Source organism: Panthera tigris, chromosome C1, assembly GCF_018350195.1.
Source record: "Panthera tigris isolate Pti1 chromosome C1, P.tigris_Pti1_mat1.1, whole genome shotgun sequence".
Taxonomy (NCBI): domain Eukaryota; kingdom Metazoa; phylum Chordata; class Mammalia; order Carnivora; family Felidae; genus Panthera; species Panthera tigris.
The window spans coordinates 41,798,964-41,818,704 of NC_056667.1; the positions used below are offsets into that span (position 1 = coordinate 41,798,964).

At 41.1% G+C, this 19,741-nt stretch overlaps 1 protein-coding gene across 4 annotated transcripts in view; it reads right to left on the reverse strand.

Moving 5' to 3' along the window:
• Positions 1-19,741, reverse strand: part of ORC1 (origin recognition complex subunit 1) — a 54,578-nt gene that overhangs the window by 8,245 nt on the left and 26,592 nt on the right. For all 4 annotated transcript variants that reach the window (XM_042997174.1, XM_007077423.3, XM_042997176.1 and 1 more), the window contains 12 exons: positions 18,083-18,182; positions 17,319-17,446; positions 15,139-15,317; positions 13,387-13,705; positions 8,161-8,527; positions 6,716-6,820; positions 5,931-6,126; positions 3,400-3,497; positions 2,470-2,571; positions 1,891-2,062; positions 1,183-1,290; positions 746-895 (listed from right to left, as the gene is read on the reverse strand). In XM_042997174.1, coding sequence (XP_042853108.1) covers positions 746-895; positions 1,183-1,290; positions 1,891-2,062; positions 2,470-2,571; positions 3,400-3,497; positions 5,931-6,126; positions 6,716-6,820; positions 8,161-8,527; positions 13,387-13,705; positions 15,139-15,317; positions 17,319-17,446; positions 18,083-18,177 — 2,019 coding nt within the window. In that variant the 5' untranslated portion in view covers positions 18,178-18,182. The remainder of the gene's footprint in view (positions 1-745; positions 896-1,182; positions 1,291-1,890; positions 2,063-2,469; positions 2,572-3,399; positions 3,498-5,930; positions 6,127-6,715; positions 6,821-8,160; positions 8,528-13,386; positions 13,706-15,138; positions 15,318-17,318; positions 17,447-18,082; positions 18,183-19,741) is intronic.

The window sequence follows — 19,741 nt, forward strand, 5'->3', positions numbered from 1 at the left end:
CTGAGCCGCCCAGGCAACCCTCTACCAGAATCATTTGGAAGTAGATGAAGGAAGAGGTGCTCTAATTACAGTGGTTGTGACCATCTTGGGCTCTACAATAAGCACAGGCACAGCTCCTGGCTTCACTCATCACCCTTGTAAGTACTTGATATTGTGCTTCCTGATGAACCACCAGGTCTGTGAGGGCAGAGGCTGTGTCTGCCTTGTTCACTGCTATGCTCCATGCTTGAACACTGCCTGGCAGGGGTGAGTGCTTATATGTGTATATACATACATATATGTACACACGCACACACACGTGTGTGTATATATATATAGTTTTTATTTTAGAGAGAGAGTGCATGAGTGGAAGAGGGGCAGAGAGAGAGAATCTCAAGCAGGCTCCACACTCAGCATGGAGCCTGACGTGGGGCTCGATCCCATGACCTTGGGATCATGACCTGAGCCAAAATCAAGAGCTGGATGCTCAACCAGCTGAGCCACCCAGGCACCCTGAGTGCTTCAATATTTTTAATAAATTATTAGACCCTTAGGGCTCTGTGCAGTTTAAGAGTGCCCAGGTAGAATACCAAGAAGATGGGGTTTGTGGAAAATCATGCAATGGTGACATATTTAATTTAAATGTAAGAATTTCAGAAATCACATTTTGTACTTTTCTCATTTACTTTAGTTTTCTGTGTATTCATTTTTTAGAACTCAGCTTATGGATCTGTAAGAACAGCTTGAGAACAGCCTTAGGACCTACCAGTCGGCTTGATACCCGGTTCATCATGATGCGCTCTGGCAGATCCATTGTGTTGGCAATGGTCAGGACCACAAGCTGGGCCTCCTTGTGAGTGGGCCAGTCAAAGAGATTGTACATTATGTCTTGTTTCTGAGTCCATAGAAGGTCGAGCTGCCATTAAATGGAGAGAGATGTCAAGATCAAGCATAGACACAGAGCCAGGGCCCAGAGTGAAGGTCTGTTACTCCTGCTTTAGCTGCATGTGCTTCTAGGGTCACACCACGAAAGCAGCAAGGAATTCCGTGGATGCATGCCTCTCACCACCAAAGAACAGGCTCAGATGAATGAAGGATGAAAGAAGGGAGGCAGGACTCCCCCCACAACCCAGCACTTGCTCCTGGAACACCACAGTCAAGTACCATGCCACTTCTGCGGTGCTCCCGTGGGGACCTCCGTACCTCATCCACGAGCAGCACAGTGGTTTCCTGAGAGGACCTTCGGGTGAGGAATCGCTTTGCCAGCAGTTCTGCCGCATGGTTAGCTGTTGCCTTTTGGCCTGTCAGCTTCTGCAATGGGGGGAAAAGTAGGTGTGGTAAATGGTAAGGATTTTACTCCCCTGAGCTTGATGTTAAATTTGCAATGGAGTCTGGAAGCAATTTAGTCTGAGGACTTTAGTATCCTAAACTCTGCCTTCCAGTCTAGTCTCAACCTTAACCTGGAGGGACGAGAAGGTACCAAAAGAGACGACAGAGTCCGTGTTTGGAATGCAAATGAGCCACAGGCTGGTCCCAGAAGCCTCTTCAAAATCATTACGGCATGACTGTTTATACCTGGATATTACTTGTTCCAAGAAAACAACTAATGAATACGAGAGTGAGGTTCAAACTCCAGCTACCTCTAATCCCTTTTCCAGTCTGCCACAGTACCTCCTGTGTACAAACAGTTTTTGCCATATTAATAAGTCCTGGCTTGCAGTAATTCATGTCCAGCCCCTAGACTTTAAGGTCCCTGATGTCCCTGCCTTCTTTGCCCATGCTACCTCATACAAAGGACAATACCTGGCACATCATAAACATAGAAATAAGCACAAAATTAAGTAAACCTTTCCTTTTTCATGTGCCACTAAGAAACTGTACTTTCCAAAAAACCCAAACAGCTTTACTCACCTGCAAGATTTGCACATAGACTTGGTGGGGTTCTGTCAGCTTCATGCCATTGACCTCGATGTATTGAAAGGGAGGAACGTCATTTGCTTGGGCTGCCTGCTGCAGGCAGCGTATCACCTCGTGCACAGTGGCAGTCTTCCCTGTCCCAGGGACCCCGGAGATGTACATGCACCTATGGCAAGAAAGGAGGACCTGTGGGCTAGGTCTGTGCCAGCTGCCTCACACTATTGCCAGTTAGAGGGATGGGGGATATGTGCTGAGGGAAGGACCCAGACCCCTGAATGTGGAGATGGGGGCAATAAGGGCCATCCCTGGAAGCTAGTCAGAACAGGACCTGGTTATACAGAATCATTCATTCTACAAGCAATGCTGTATTTTCATTTTCTCTGAAAGACAGAATTTCTATTCCTATCGAATTATGTGGACAACAAAAGCTGCTTTAGAAGCCTTAAGTTTGAGCAACGATTTTGCCTGTTGTGACACTGGGGAGAGACCATTTGGTTGACTGTGACACCTGAGATGGTATATGCTAGCAGGAGCCTTCCCCCTGACCGTCTTATCTGCCTCAGCAGGACTCACCCTCCCGTATGGTCAAGGAGTTTGCTCTCCACAAAGTTGTAGATGTTTTGGAATTCCTGTTCCCGACAGGGAAGAGTCTCAGGTACAGCAGAAACATGCAGCCTATAATTGGTGATAAATAAAGGAAAAGGAGGACTTCAGGAATATGTCACCATATGCTCAGTAACAAATGGGAAAGGATTATCTATAGTTTCCACATGAAACCCCAATCACAAATCCATGGGAATGCCTTCATTCTCAAATCTCTTCATTTCGCCTCATAATCCCTTTCTCCACCCAAATTACCTAACTCATAGGTTCTCATTATGGGTACATATCACATGGGGAGGTTTCCCCAAATCATAGGGATGGACCTCATCCCACAAGAGATTCTGATTTACTTGTTTTCTGATGATCTAGGCCTTATGTATTTTGAAAAGGTCCCTGCATAGTTCTAAAGGGTACCAAAACTGAGAAGCAGTGTTCTGACTCATCAGTCACCTTCTATCCCTGAGCAAGTGGTGGCAGTAGAACCTGCCTGTCCACATTAGCTCACCCAGACTTGAAGGGTTTATTCTCTCTAAAACACATATGTTCATTTTATTCCCTACCTTTATTATGTATACAAATGACTAAAAATTACTTGTTTTTCTAAAAAAAAATTTTTTTTTCAGTTTTATTTATTTAGTTTGAGGAAGACAGAGACAGTGCGAGTGGTAGAGGGGCAGAGAGAAAGAGAGAGAGAATCCCAAGCAGGCTCTGCACTACCAGTGCAGAGCCTGACGCAGGGCTCGAACCCAGGAAACCTTGAGATCACGACCTAAGTCAAAACCAAGAATTGGACGCTTACCTGACTGAGCCACCCAGGCACCCCACAAATTATTTGTTTTATGTGAATGAAAGCAGAGTCCCATTTCTGCCTATCTAAAAGGGGCCCATGAGCAGTGTCACCTCAGCCGGGCCTCCTCCAGTACGCTGGCTGGCTCCTGGGCGGCCAGGTTTCGGCTACGGATCTGGGGAGTGGCATGACGTGGCGTACTAGGCTTGGGCTGTATTCAAAAAAAAGATAACATATTTTAGAAGGAAAAAAAAACAAAGCAAAACAGCATCTAGGACACATCAGCAAATCTGGTTCCTGATGATCTGATAAAAAGAGAGGTGGTGAATTCCTCTTGGTTCCCTTCTGTATAAAGTATCATGGTTGTCGCTCTCTCCACATGGTATATACACTGTTCACAGGCCAAATACAATCTCTTGTTTCTAATTTACACATAGTATTAGGATTTGAAAATGTCAATCTAAGTAAAGACTGAAAGTATGGATTAAATACTATTTAAAGTATGGGCTAAGTACTATTAAAATCTTATCCTGAAAGACAAGTTATTAAGAAACCCTAACTACTCTGCCCAATACAGGGTAGGGTCGGAGGTATAAACCAAGTTTGACTCATAGGCTTCTCCTCTAGATTTGGTTGAAAATTTGGTCAAACTTTAGCTCAGGACTTCCATAATCCACAGACTTGGAGAGACCCCACCAGATTTTTCCACTCCAAACCCCAAGGTCACTGTTCAGTCTGAGCTAACAGTCCTAGTAGTCTCCTTTCTTTCTTGCTACTGGCTCACTAGAGCAGGCCTGCCACCCCATCTTTATGGTCTTTCCACAAAGCATTCCCTTCTGTGGGGGCATTGCACCTACCCACCTGCTTCCCACCAGGCTGTAGGGTAATAACAATCTCTCCACCTCTTACTCAGACAGAAAGACCCTAACAGTTTTATATCTATTAAATACCCCTTGTTCTGGGTGGGACCCAGCAGATGCAATGAGAACATTGCTGAGCTATTTGCATAATGAGGAACTCCAGGTAAGATTACCCCTAATCCAAAGGAGATCTACTTGATTTTCTTCCCTGGAGGTCTTTTTTGACTTCAAGCCAAGCCCAATCACATTTCTCTTGATGTGGAAAAATGGAGATCAGCTCTAGGAAAAGTCTCCGAAACAGGCATTTCCTTAAAACAATATGCTCCATGAAAAAAGTTTCCTGATCAAAGACTCACACACTAATGCTCTCTTGAAAGATCACAGTAACATTAATAAATTAATGGCCTTGAGAAGTCCTATGACAATGAACCAATTTAACTGTGTAATCCAAACATTTCTCAAACACATTTGAACATGGGAAGACCCTCTTTTAATAGCTTTCAACATTCTGCTACAATTCCAGGAAGCAGAAGAGATGTCCATTTATCTCTTCCATCTTACTTTACACAATTCATTACCAACACTTCAGTAGTGCTCCCTGTTTCTCAGGTGAATCAGGGGGCACAGCAAAAACAACAACAGCTCTGGATTCAATACCCACTAAACACCTGGAAGAGGACTTTACTGCTATTTTGACCTTATTTAGTTGTCTTTCCAGCTTATCTCTTAATGTGGGCAAAGTATCCCATGATGGTAACTGAAACTACCCCTCAAAAGCAATCAGAACTGCTCTGATGCCAGCAAGACCCTGCATGACTGGCCCCGAGATAATCATCAACCTGACCTTTACTGCCCACTTGCACTTATCCACTCACTTTTGTCCCACATTTTCCTTGTATGAACCTGTTAAGTATTGCTGGCGTTTTGGACACAGTCTTTGAGATGCTGGTCTACTGTTTTCCCAGTGTTGGCCTCACTGAAATAAATTCCTTTCCTGTCTCACCAACATTCCTCTCCCTGCCTTTGAGATTTTGTCATCGGCGAGTGGCTGAACCTGGTCTGTTTGGGGCCCCCGGGCAGGTGCTCTTGCACCCCTGCGTCCCAGCTACACAGATTATGCATAAAACACTCTGCTAGTGTTTGTGGAAAATGTAGATATAGAGCCAAGTCTTGTTCCTTCCTCAAGAAGTTTGGCCCTTGGCTATTTGGTTCTGTATCTTTAAAAAATATTTTTTTAATGTTTATTTTTGAGAGAGACAGAGACAGAGCATGAGAGGGCGAGGGGTAGAGAGAGAGGGAGACACAGAATCTGAAGCAGGCTCCAGGCACCCCTGGTTCTGTATTTTAAAAGGAACATGGATTCAGGGGTGCCTGAGTGGCTCAGTTGGTTGAGCGACCGACTTCAGCTCAGGTCATCATCTCACGGTTTGTGAGCTTGAGCCCTGCATCGGGCTCTGTGCTGACAGCTCAGAGCCTGGAGCCTGCTTCGGATGCTGTGTCTCCCTCTCTCTCTACCCCTTGCCCGCTCACACTCTGTCTCTTTCAAAAAAAACATTTAAAAAAAAAAAAAAAAAGGAATATGGATTCAAAATCAACTGGTTTCATTTTCAGTCCTAGGGTTCACTTAGGTCCTTTCCTCTATGAATATTCCAAGTGGAATAACTTTAGGTATGACAGACCTGTGCTCAGAATCCAGCTGTTACTAACTGTATGACCTTAGCCATCACAATTTTAAAATTAAGAGAAGGATGCTTCCTTGGAAAACAAATCTAAAAGAACCTTACAGTTTTCTTTGGTGTCTTTGAGGGGGTCTGTAAGGATGACTTCATGGAAGAGCATAGGTTCCTGGACACCCTACTGGATGTTCTCCTTGGAAGGGGTGGTGTGGAAGTCTCTTCCTCTTCACTGCTAGAGTCTGAAATCTCTGCTGCCGGCAGAAACTCATCCTCTTCTTGGTTACTTTTACTATTACCTAAAAACCTGAATGGTGGGACACATTATTTTCTGATGTTCAGTGTCTAAATAAGAAGTTCCCTAGTAGGTCAGTGTAGATTAGAAGTTATTACAGTCTTTCCTGCAACCAAGTAACAAAAGATGTGCTCTGCTTCTTGGGCCCTTGCTACTGTGATACTCTGCTAAGGGCTTTATTTATATTATCTTGTTAAATTCCTCAACAACCTTGTGACTTGTATTTTGTCATTCCCATCTTGTAGAAGAGGAAACTGAAGCTTAGAAAGGTTAAGTAACCTTCCCAAGGTTACATAGTACAACAAAGCTCAGCTTCAAATCCAAGCTGCCAGAATCAAAGTTCATTCTTTTAGGCACTTCACTAAGTCTTGCTGGGTGCAATTATGAAGTCCTGGGAGCCACCTGATCCCAGGGTAGTGTTTCTTGCCGCTTTCAAATTATGACATTTATGTGAAATTAACATAATCCCAGACATACTTAGTAAAAGGTAAATCTAACAGAGTAGCAAATAACAAAAAAATATGCCAGGCTTTAAGAAATAAGATTATAGATATCATAGATGGTAGTGATAAACGTTTTCTGCCTGCTAAGGAAGTCTTACCGAAGCTGCTGCCTAATCCGATTCAAAGTCAAGAGAGAACTCTTTCTATGGATCCGATGGGGGGTAGTGGTAGCTCCATCCTGAGCCTCTGGTTCTTCTGCCTCCCTGCAAGATATTACAGCAAGATTACAAGAAATGGTTTTGAGCACTAGGAATCAGTGGCAGCATCCAAAGTAGTCAAGGGGACTAATGGGTTCCTATTCTTTTTTTTTTTTTTTAATTTTTTTTTAATGTTTATTTATTTTTGAGACAGAGAGAGACAGAGCATGAATGGGGGAGGGGCAGAGAGAGAGGGAGACACAGAATCGGAAGCAGGCTCCAGGCTCTGAGCCATCAGCCCAGAGCCTGACGCAGGGCTCGAACTCACGAACCGTGAGATCGTGACCTGAGCTGAAGTCGGACGCTTAACCGACTGAGCCACCCAGGCGCCCCGGGTTCCTATTCTTTTTACAGCTACATTGGAGGAACCAATAACACTCTGCGAAAATGTTTATAATCGAAGTCTGACTCAAAAACAAAGTTTAACTAAAGCTTATCATTTAAATCAGACTCGTGCCCTTCTCAAATACAGACCAGAGTATACTAATCCCAGGCAGTTTCTTGTCTTTTGTTGATTCTGAGGTATTGATGGATTTCCTGTCCAGTCTCAAGGTTAGCAGAAATGTAGCTACATATTAAATACAAAGCATTTACCAAGCAAACCTATTATTGACCAGGTGCTGGAGTCTCTGAGCAGGAAATATTGAAATGTATAATTTCTGTCTTGTCACATTATTTGTGCAGCCCATTATTTACAAACATTGTCTAGTGTCAAACTGTAAAGTTTGTTCTAGATGCATTATCTTCTTGTACTATATGTATTTGAGAACAGTTTCCAGTTAAAAACAACAACAACAGGGGTGCCTGGGTGGCTCAGTTGGTTGAGCATCCAACACTTGATTTTGGCTCAGGTCATGATCCCAGAGTCATAGGATCAAGCGCTGCATCAGGCTCCGCACTGAGTGTGGAGCCTGCCTAAGATTCTCCCCCCGCCTCTTGTGCTCTCTCATTCTCTCAAACAACAAGAACAACAAGAACAACAACAAATCCAACCCAACAGACTAAGAAACTGACTGTTAATATGTGGTGAAGAGCCATACCAGGACTGTGAAGCAATCCAGGTTTGGGAAATTATCTTCCAGAGCAGTGACCCCCCCAAATGACAGGTATATCAGAATCATCTAAAAAGCATTTCTAAATGCAGATTCCTGGGCCTCACACTTGGAGATTCACAATGTCTGGGAACAGGCTCCAAAATCTGTGTTTTGGAAAGGCTCCTGGGTGATTCTACAGCAGTCAGATATGAGATCTGCTGCTCTAACTTTAGCAACTCTGTCCCACACATTTCACATCATGTGAAGGATCTCAATTTGCTCTGTGGGAGGCAGGGTAACACCCCCAATCACCTCTTTTTGATGTTTTCTGGTTTCAGAACCACAGAAGGCACCGAGGATTTCCAGCCCCCCCTGATAGGGGTAAGTGTTCTTTCCTCACAAATCTCTGTGGTTTTCAAAGTTGGGACTCGGATTCTCAGGATCCTGTGATAGTCAGGTGAAGCCTTCTTGTCATTCTTGGCACATGAGCTTTGAATCTCTCCAGTTTTCTGCGGGGCTTTCAGAGCTGGAGACGAGGTATGAAGTCTATCAGGCTGAGACCTCTTAGTAGGTGAGGTGATTTCAGAGAGGGCCACTTTTCGTTTACTTCTTCCAGGAGAATCCAACGAGGCCCCTGAATTCTGCTGGGAAATCCTAGTGTTGGGTGTCCTAGGGAAACCTAATCCCAAGAGAAATCACCAGAGATGATGTATGAATTTTGTAATAAGCACTATTAACACCCTCAATCTCATTCTAGCTAAATTCATCCCCTGAAGTTACACAAAGACATGCGCTGTCCATATTTGTAATTACTGCATGCTTTCTTTCCCCAGGCCAGGAAGCTCTTATTATTTTTTGTCTCTCCTAAATTCCATGGATAATTTTCCTGGTTAGAACCATAAGTCAACCGTTAAATCAGCTTTTGTGATTCAGCAATTTCCCTGAAGTAATCTACCAAAACAGTGGTTCTTAACCAAGGGTGATACTGCAACCTCTCAGCCCCCATTCAACAGCATTTGAAACAATTTCTATCAGTAGCTGCATTCAATAACACCAAGGCCTAGATTTTTCTTAACTCAGATTATATCTATCCATAGAGATGAGATGGATCCCTGGGGGCAATCAAATGGGTTCTGTGAATGCACAGACCCACATTTGGATTTGCCCCTTTACCATGACCAAAGGCACCAGGAACTCAGCCATTCATTCAGATATCAGCAGAGCTGTAAAAATGGCAGGGTGTGTGCCAGGTGATAGGAGAAAACAAAAACTGAATGAAACTCAATCCGGGTCCCTATTCACAGGATGTTCTAGTCTAACTGGGGAGATGATACATGTCAATGTCTATAATATGAAGTATAATCATCCTAAGCACCTAAGTGCTAATAAATATGGCTTTTGAGATAGACCTTGAAAAAAAGACAAGATTTCAACAGAGTTGAAAGGGGAGGGAAGGGGGCATATAGGGAGAGAATAGATCAGATCGATGTGAGTGAAGACAACAAGGCAAGAAAGCACTGGGCACAGAGGAGTTCACTTTAGTCACAGCACATTGTTTTGTTGGGAACAGCTGCAGGTAAGGTGAAGGAAGCCATCTATACCTGTGTGATGAATATGAGGGTAACTCATATCTAGATTGATAAAAAAATGTTCCAATGTCCTGGTCTCCTTCATACCTCATTTTCCCATCTTTCTGTTAAAAACAATCTAAAAATTTTTCATCATATCCTCTCTCCTCTAATTATGTAACTGTGTCAAGTCTAAATTTCTTACCCCAACTGTCAAGGTCCTGCAAATTCAACAGTCAAAAAAATACCACCATTTATTTCTAAATGGCAATGTTGCCAATTATTTCTTTAGTAATCTTCTGGTATTTCCCAAATGTTTTACAAATTTATATTCAACTCCTAAATATAGACTGTACTAAGGGGCTATCAAGAACACAAATAACTTATGCCCAACAAACTTGGCACATACACAAAGAATTCAGGACTAATGACACATAATAGGCTGAGCTCTCAGAACCGCCATGAAATGGCTTCAAATACATTAGAAGTGAAAAAAGTAAGATGAAAAGGGATATATCCAGTATGCTACTCTACTGGATAAGAAAAAAAAATTATATGCATGTTTTAGTATATGCTTATGTGTGTGTGTCTGTCTGTATGTGTGTATATATGTATGTATGTATATATGTGTATACACACACACACACACATATCTGATTTAAAAAAAAAAAAAAAAAAACACACAGAAAAAACAAACCAGAAACTAATAAAATTGATTACCTACAAAAGATGGAATGGAAACAGGGTACAAGGGCAAAGAAAGGAATGGGTCTTCTCTGAATACACTTGTTTTAAATAGCTTTGACTCTTATTTTACTGTTTTGCATGCTTAAAAAAATTAATCACAGGTGGGAAAGGCCCTAAAATTAAACAGAAATAAAAGAACCTAACTGCCTATCACCAATAACATAACCATCAGAGGGAAAAGAAAAAAAACAATCAAAATAACTTTACTCCCTCAGTGGGATATATTCTAAAGGCATAAAGAACTGCAAATAAATTTTGAACTTTAGTTGGTAAGTTAACTACTGGTAGTAGTATTGGTATAGCAATCGTGAAATTACTTTGTACTGGGATTGCTCCTGAGAACCAAGGCTCTTCTTAAAGAAGGGAGATACAACTATGGAATATGGGAAGGTGAGGAAGAACCCTGTGGTATAGATTAAAAGTATCAGTATGAATTTAAGAGTTTTAAAATACGTATTTCTTATCTCTTCTACAAGGATCTAAAAGCAAGGTCATCTTAATAAGCAAAGCTTTCAAAGATATAGGGCTCAACATTACTAATCATTAGGGAACAATTACATAACAATGACATCCCTCACATCCATGAGGCTGGCTACTATAAAAACACAGAAAACAGCAAGTGTTGGTGAGAATGTGGGGAAATTGGAACCTTTGTGCACTGTCGGTGAAAATGTAAAATGATGCAGCTGCTATGGAAAACAGTATGGTGGTTCCTAGAAAAATTAAAAATACAACCTAACATATGACCCAGCAATTCCACTTCTGGGTATATACCCAAAATCAAAGCAGACACTTGAGCAGATATTTATACACCCATGTTCATAGCAATAAGTTACAATAGCCAAAAGGTGAAAGGAACCCAAGTATCCACTGACAGATGAATGGATAATCAAAATGTGGTATATATATACTATAGACTATTACTTAGCCTTAAAAAGGAAATTTTACCTCAAATAGCCAAAGCAATCTTGAGAAAGAAGAACAAAACTGGAGGCATCACGCTCCCTGATTTCAAACTATATTACAAACCTATAGTAATCAAAACAGTAGGGTATTGGCATAAAAACATACATATAGATCTGTGGTACAGAATAGAAAGTCCCAAAATAAACCCCCACACACGGTCAATTAATTTACAAAAAAGGAGCCAAGAATATACAATGGGGAAAAGATAGTCTCTTCAGTAAATGGTCCTGGGAGAACTGGACAGCCACATGCAAAAAAAAATGAAATGGGACCCTATCTTCCACCATACACAAAAACCAACTCAAAATGGACTAAAAATTTGAATGTCGACCTGAAACCATAAAATTCCTAGGAGAAAACGTAGGTGGTAAGCTCTTTGACATTGGTCTTGGAGATGATTTTTTGGATCTGAAACTAAAAGCAAAAACAAAGCAAAAATAAACAAGTGGAACTACATCAAGCCAAAAAGTTTCTGCATCAACAAAATGAAAAGGCAAATCTATGAGTGAGAGAAAATATTTACAAATCATTTATTGGATAAGGGGTTGATATCCAAAAAAGACAAAGAACTCATATAACTCAACAGCAAAAAGACAAACAATCTGATTAAAAAATAGGCAGAAGATCTGAATAGACAGTTTTCCAAAGAGGACATACAGATAGCCAACAGGTACATGGAAAGATGCTCAGTATCACTAATCATCAGGGAAATGCAAATCAAAATTAGAAGACAACACGTCGTATCTGTCAGAATGGTTATTATCAAAAAGACAAGTGTTGATGACATGGAAGAAAAGGAACCCTCATGCACTCTTGGCAGGAATGTAAATTGGTATAACCACTGTGGAAAACAGTATGAAGGTTCTTCAGAAAATTAAATAGAAATATCATTCAATCTAGCAATTCTACTTTTGTGTATTTATCTGAAGAAAAGGAAAACACTAACTTGAAAAGGTATGTGTACCTCCATGCAGTATTAGATACAATAGTCAAGATATGGAAGCAACTTAAGTATCCATCAAAGAATGAATGGATAAAGATACATACACATAAACACACACACACACACACACACACACACACACACACACACACACATACACACACAGAGGAATATTTTTCAGCCAAAAAAGGAATAAAATCCTGCCATTTTCAACAACATGAATGGAGCTTCAGGGCTTTCCACTAAGTGATATAAGTCAGAGAGAGAAAGACAAATATCCTATGACCTCACTTATATGTGGACTCTAAATTTAAAAAAGTGAAAAAACAAAAAACAAGCTCATAGATACAGAGAACAGATTGGTGATCACCAGAATCAGGGGATGGGTGAAATGGGTGAAGGAGGTGAAAACTTACTAACTTCCAGTTGCAAAGTAAGTAAGTCATGAGGATATAGTGTACATGGAGATATAATGGCAACTATTGTTAAGAATACAGTTATTGCATATCTGAAAGTTGGTAAGAGAGTAAATCTTACAAGTTCTCATCTCAAGAAAAAGTTATTTGAACCATGAGTGGTGACAGATGTTAACAAATCATTATGTTGTATAACTGAAACTAATATAATGTTAATTACACCTCAATTTTTTTTAAAAAGGGAAAATTTGACACATGCTACAATATGGATGATCCTTGAGGACATTATGCTAATTTAAACCAGTCAGAAAAGGGTAAATTCTGTATGATTCCACTTCTATGAGGTATCTAGAGTAGTCAAATTCAGTAAAAGAAAGCAGAATGATGGTAGTCACCCAGGGATGGTGGATGGGGAATTGCGAGTTATTGTCTAATGGTTGCAGAGTTTCAGTTTTAGAAGATGATGGTGATGGTTGCACAAAAACAAATGTATTTAATGCCATTTAACTGTACACTTAAAAATGACTAAAATGGGAGATGGTTAAGCATCAGGTCATGATCTCGCCGTTTGTGAGTTCGAGCCCTGTGCCCGGCTCTGTACTGACAGCTCAGAGCCTGGAACCTGCTTTTGATTCTGTGTCTCCCTATCTCTCTGCTCCTCCCCTGTTTCCTCTCTCTCAAAAAAAAAAATAAACATTTTTTAAAAACTAAAAAATTACTAAAATGGTAAATTTTATACTGTTTGTGTTTCAACATGTGTCCAATCAGTACCTGGCCCACTGCTCAATACTATAGCACTAACTCAATACTATAGCACTAACTCAATACTATATGAGTTAATATTTTATCATATTCCTTTAGTCTCAATATTGCCCACTGTGACCCATCTCACACTTACCGTTGAGCTCCAGTTTCTTCTTTGCCCTTGGGGTGACAGGATGAGAAGGAGTTCGGCGAGATTTGGAGGTAGAATGCCTTGATTCAATCCTTTTGATCGCATGCTGTGCTGTGGTCCTAGAAGGGCTTTCTATGCTCTTGGTCTTGACTCCCACAGGCTTCTGGCTCCTCGGGCTGCCTTCTTGTAGCTTATCAAACTCTGCAAATAGTTCTGGGGATAGTGGTCTGAATGCCTTCTCATTCCAAGACAGTTTCACAAAGAGTATCTTCTCATCTTTCAGATCCATAGGTAACACTTCATCTGGGCCTAATGCTACTACCTGAATTTAGGATGTACAGGTGAACAGGAAGAAATGTGAACCAAATGAGCCAAGGAATTCTTCATGAGAGTGATGATTAAAAATCATTTAATCTGTATCCTCACCTGGAATGTCACTCTTCCAAACTAAAGAGGCACAGACATGGCATAGCAAATTTCCAGACTCCTAGCTGACACTCCTACACTGAGCTGTTTTCTTTCCCAGTCCAATCTACTCACTCATGTCAAATTTCCCCACAACTTCTCTAAGCACGCTCCCCTGCTCAAGTCCATAATGGCTCCCAGCTCCAGCAAGATCTGATTATTAAACTGGTTTTTGGTACCTTCTAAAATCTGGCCCCACTCTACCTCCTGAGTGCTCAGTATTCTTCCAAATGGCCTTCCATCACTATTTGAGCTTGGCTTGTCACAGCCCTGCTTATCCCCCACACCCCATTATGTTCCTACTTAAATACCTTCTTCCCACTCTGCCTTTCCAAACTGACCCATTTTGCTACTTCAACTTCTATATCCGCCTTTTACTCCTTCACTCTTTTAACTCCAGAGACAAATTATTTTGAGGCATATGCTATGCTGGGCTCACAGACTGGAAAAGAAAACAGACTATGGTCATGCCATACCTAAGTCTCTTTGCCCTACCATTAAACCAACTACTTAGGAGCGCCTGGGTGGCTCAGTCCGTTAAGCATCAACTTCAGCTCAGGTCACGATCTCGCAGTCCGTGAGTTCGAGCCCCGCATCAGGCTCTGGGCTGATGGCTCAGAGCCTGGAGCCTGCTTCCGATTCTGTGTCTCCCTCTCTCTCTGCCCCTCCCCCGTTCATGCTCGGTCTCTCTCTGTCTCAAAAATAAATAAACGTTAAAAAATAAATAAATAAATAAACCAACTACTTAATCACCATGAGACCTTATTTCATATCATGATCTAACCCCATTTTAGGGGCCTGAAGTAGCTCAAAAAATAACCTGTATCTTAGTTTCCAAACCAGTGTCTCAATTCATTCTACAGTTCATTGGAACCTGATTTATCACAAAATCACGTAAAATAAATTTGCCCTAAGCAACTAACACTCTTTGTACTGATCTACTCAAGGTGAAGTCCTCATTTAAGCAAGTGTATTCAGCCTTGCAATGCTTTGTCTGCCACAATCACAGCTAAATATAATTTCCCACTGAGATACATTTGCTAATTCCTGCTCATCCCTCAGGTCACAACCTAAATGTCACTTCCTCCAGGAGGCTCCTAACACACAGTAAGTGCTCTCCATAAATATTTGTTGAGATAAAGTAGGCAGGTAAGCAGAAAAGATGACAAACAGGAAAAAATGCATTTCCGTAGGGTAAATTAAAGCCAGTAATATTTCTGAGGTCATGCAGTTTAGGAGGCAGCCAGAAATAAGCTTCAAGATAGAACTGAGTGTCAAGGCATCACCTACCTGCACATGGCCAATGATGGTCTCAGCATTAATGTTGCTATTACAGGCAGGGTAATCATACCAGAATATCTCCTGTGCTGCAGGCTTCCGGCCCAGCAAATGCCGTTTACTGACAGGCACTTCACAGAATCTGATAAACCACTGGACTCGAGCACGTTTCTTGGAATGAGGTTCAGAATCTAGGAGGGATAGGTGGAAAAGGGAGGGTTAAGAAAATGCAAGAACATTTTATTAAACACTTCCTATGTGCCAGACACTGTACTAAGCACCTGATAATACTTGATTGACATATTATTTTTAATCCTCACATTAACCCTACAAGGTAGGTATTATGGCTATCTCTCTTTTACAGGCAAAGTAATCAAGTTACAGGGACCTTAAGTAATTTGTCAAAGGTCACAGGATCAACCAGCAGCGATCTGACTCCACCAGCACCCATGTCTTTCTCATTTTGTTCCACTTCCTAATGAGGCTATCAGTCATCAAAGAAGTTACAAAAGGCATTTGAGAGGAGCAATTCTAAACACAGGCACTGAACAAATCTGGCAAATCAGGGATTATAAAGAAGCCACCAAAAATAGCAAAACAAAAATTGTGGCAAAAATTAGCGCATTAGCCACTGAGGTGACTTCCAGCAAACGTATGCTTGCATTTTTTAGCTTTATCTTTACACATTAATATGATATTAATATACATTAATATCACTCCATACCAGCATCAGGCCCAAGTGAAAGGACATACACAATCACTAGCAGCACCATCATCATCGCCTCTTCTCTTCCCTCACTTCAGATAAAGCCTGAAGCCATCCAATGGAGCAACACACACAGATTCTAAAATCTATACACAAAGGCCCGTAGCTCAAATACAGAAGCCCACCGTGCCAATGTGCTCCCCCTGGTGGATGTTAGTTTCATGAGGTTTTCCTCCACATTCCTTTTAGGCATACAAACTGCCACAAGAATACCTATCCTGTCATTCATTCTCTGCCTAGCTTTTGGAAGACACAGTTTTATGTAGTTTCTAATTGCTATCTTTCTTCTTCTTCTTGTTTTTTTAAAGTTTATTTATTTATTTTTGAGAGAGAGAAAGAGGGACAGAGGATCTGAAGAGGGCCCTGTGCTGACAGCAGAGAACTTGATGTGGAGCTTGAACTCACAAACCATGAGATCATAACCTGAGCCGAAGTTGGACGCTTAACTGACTGAGCCACCCAGGAGCTCCTGCTATCTTTATTCTTAATTCCCCTTTTGGAGCTCTGCCCCATTCCTACCTTTCTGCTTTGCAGAGGGTTAAAAGCTCAGAAAATCAGTTGAGGGCTGTGAGTGTGGACATGCAGCCTCTGGTTAACACTACCTTCCCTTTTGTTCCTCTAGAATTAGGGGTAGTAATGGCTTTCTGCACTTACTGATCTCTGGGAAATACCACCTTTTGTTCTTCCAGCCTTTTCAACACTTATACACAAGTCCCTATGGGAAAAACTAAAGATCTTTTTGTTTCCTTGTTTGAACATCAACTGACATACCTTCCCAATCCAACTTATCTCCTCCCTTGTAAAAAAAAGTTACATTTGCAAAATTCATCACTATCTTCCTCATACTAAAATTAAAGGACACCAGGGTGCCTGGGTGGCTCCATCAGTTAAGCATCTGACTTTGGCTCAGGTTATGATCTTGCGGTTCGTGAGTTTGAGCCCCACATTGGGCTCTGTGCTAACAGCTCAGAGCCTGGAGCCTGCTTTGGATCCTGTGTCTCCCTCTCTCTGCCCCTCTCCTGCTCACATTCTGTCTCTCTCTCTCTCAAAAATAAACATTAAAAAAAAAATTTGTTAATTAAATTTAAAGGACACGTCTCTATCATCTATTTTTTTTCCTTCCCCCTTCCTCCTGAATTTATCCTTTATCCAAAACTGCCTTAAGGACCATTTTTACCCACTCCTAAAAATAACGGAAAACCTAATTCTTGAACTCCGCCAATCCCATTTTTACCCACTACTGCTCTAGCGAGCAAAAAAGTTTACTAGACGTAACAGGGTACAGCTAGTGCTTAAGTGACCCCACCTCAGAATCTAGGGTTCACACCCTCTATGTTGCAGTGAACAGAAAAATCAGCAATCAGAAATCTTGCAGCTCCCAATCATTCATGATAAGGAATGGTTCTCATTCCAGCCCCAAACTCACCATCTTCAAACAACTCAACCAATTTAGCAACATATGGATTTTCATCATCATCCCCTTCAATCAACACGAATTGTCCAACTTGGATGTGAATCTCAGTCAAACTACCTTCTATTTTGACACTCATTTCTCTAGGAGGGAGAGAAACATGTTAGGAAATCGTTTAGGATGGGCCAACCTCTTCCGACCCTCTGGGCACAGATGAAAGTGCTCTCCAGCTGGAAATCCCAGAAATAGTTTCTCTCTGATGACCAATTCTCCTATTAGGAAACCAATTCACCCATAAAGTCATACGCCAGAAGAGATGAAATGGGTTGAATCAATTGTTTCAGTGTGAATGATTAATCTAGAGGCCTTACTATGAACCCTAACTTCTCTCAGTTATTGACAAAGAACAAAGGCTTCCCAAGCATGAAAGCTGCCCAGTAACAGTATCAAATTCTTCAGAGACCTCTAGGGCTGAGAGGACATCTAAACAACATCAAATCCCACCCTATTATTATGCAGAAATACACAGAACCCACCTTAAATAGATATAACATTATCATACCTGCCAAATTTTATTAATGATATAACGTCTTACTGTATCACTGCTTTATTTATGCTATCATCTTACATTAAACAAAACCCTTCCTTATAATCTATTCATATTTATTGCCCCTCAACTCTCAATCTGTAATAACTAGAACAGGCTGGATACAAGTTATTAACAGTTTAGTGTGGAGAAGCTATTATTTCCAGGACACCCAACAGAGTCCATCACTCACTTGTAGATGTGGTAGTGTAGTTTTTGATCCAACAATGGCCTGCCAACCCACGAGTAAGTTTGTCTGGTCTTCAGCCTTGTAGGGTAGTATGCCATGGCTCCTATGTGAAAGTCATTAACTGAGTTAACATGACAATGCTCTGATGGATTCTAGCACACAGTCCCTGACTTCGGTGAGTTCGGCCTACTCTTCTGCCCCCGATACATTTTATATCCAGATTTTAGATTTAGAAAACATTTTCTTTGATGAAAAAGTCAAGTTCTATACAGACTGAACACAGGAAATTTAGTATCATCTGTGTATGTCTTGTACTGTCTTATCTGTTCCTATGCACAGTCAATATGTAAGAAAAGAAACTATAAATATTTACAAGTACCTACTAGCTACACTGCACAATGATAGGTATTAAACATTCAACAACTCGAAACTAAAGACAGTGATACAATGGTTGTAAGCATCTTTATAATACTTATAAACCAGGTCTTAAGGCTGTTTAAGTAGCAAAGGCTCCCTACAGGGGTTTTCTGAACTGAATATTGAATAGTAAGTAAATATTGATAAGATAAAATTAAATGAGGGATTCTAAGGGATGGAGGGGAAAACATGCAAGAGGCATTTAGGGGAATGGTAATGGGTTTTATCAAGTGTATCATTACACTTACACTTAAGACAAAAAACACAAAACCTCTCTGACATTTGAAAGGGGACTTTTCCTGTGCATCTGACAGACCCTAGCTGTAAGTAGTGTGAATAGCAAAAAGAAATGCTTATGTTAAAGTACATGGGGAAAAAAAGGAGACACTTTTACTGATAAAAACAGAAATGTGAATGAAAAATCCAAGGATATCTGACAATCCTCTCTACAATTTGAGAGCTGCAATCTATTAGTCCTAATAATAACGCCAATCTATTATTTTAAGTTTAAGTAATTAAGATAATAAATCTTCCCTCTAAATTCAATGCTTTTTTTATGAAACTAAAATTTGACAAAACTGGGGCTAAATAAAAAATTTTTTTGGGGGCGCCTGGGTGGCGCAGTCGGTTAAGCGTCCGACTTCAGCCAGGTCACGATCTCGCGGTCCGTGAGTTCGAGCCCCGCGTCAGGCTCTGGGCTGATGGCTCGGAGCCTGGAGCCTGTTTCCGATTCTGTGTCTCCCTCTCTCTCTGCCCCTCCCCCGTTCATGCTCTGTCTCTCTCTGTCCCAAAAATAAATAAATAAATAAATAATTTTAAAAAAAAATTTTTTTTAATCCTTTTGACAGAATTACTCTGAATTACTGATAGATAGGCCAATAATTTCAGGCTGTGTTGAAAACAACATCCTGATTAAACAAGCTGGTTTCCTAAAGTTCAGTAGCATGTCCTATATTCTAACTTGGGAACATTCTGACCTATAAGATTTTCAGGTTTTGAAAAAGGTATTTTTTATGGGGCACCTGGGTGGCTCAGTAGGTAAATGTCTGACTTCAGCTCAGGTCATGATCTCACAATCTGTGAGCTGGGAGTCCTGCATTGGGCTCTCTGCTGTCAGCTTGGCCCGCTTGGGATCCTCTGTGTCCCCCTCTCTCTGCCCCTCCGCTGCTCACGCTCTCGCTCTCCCTCCCTCCCTCTCTCAAAAATAAACAAAAAAACCCCACACTGAACATTAAAAAAAATAAA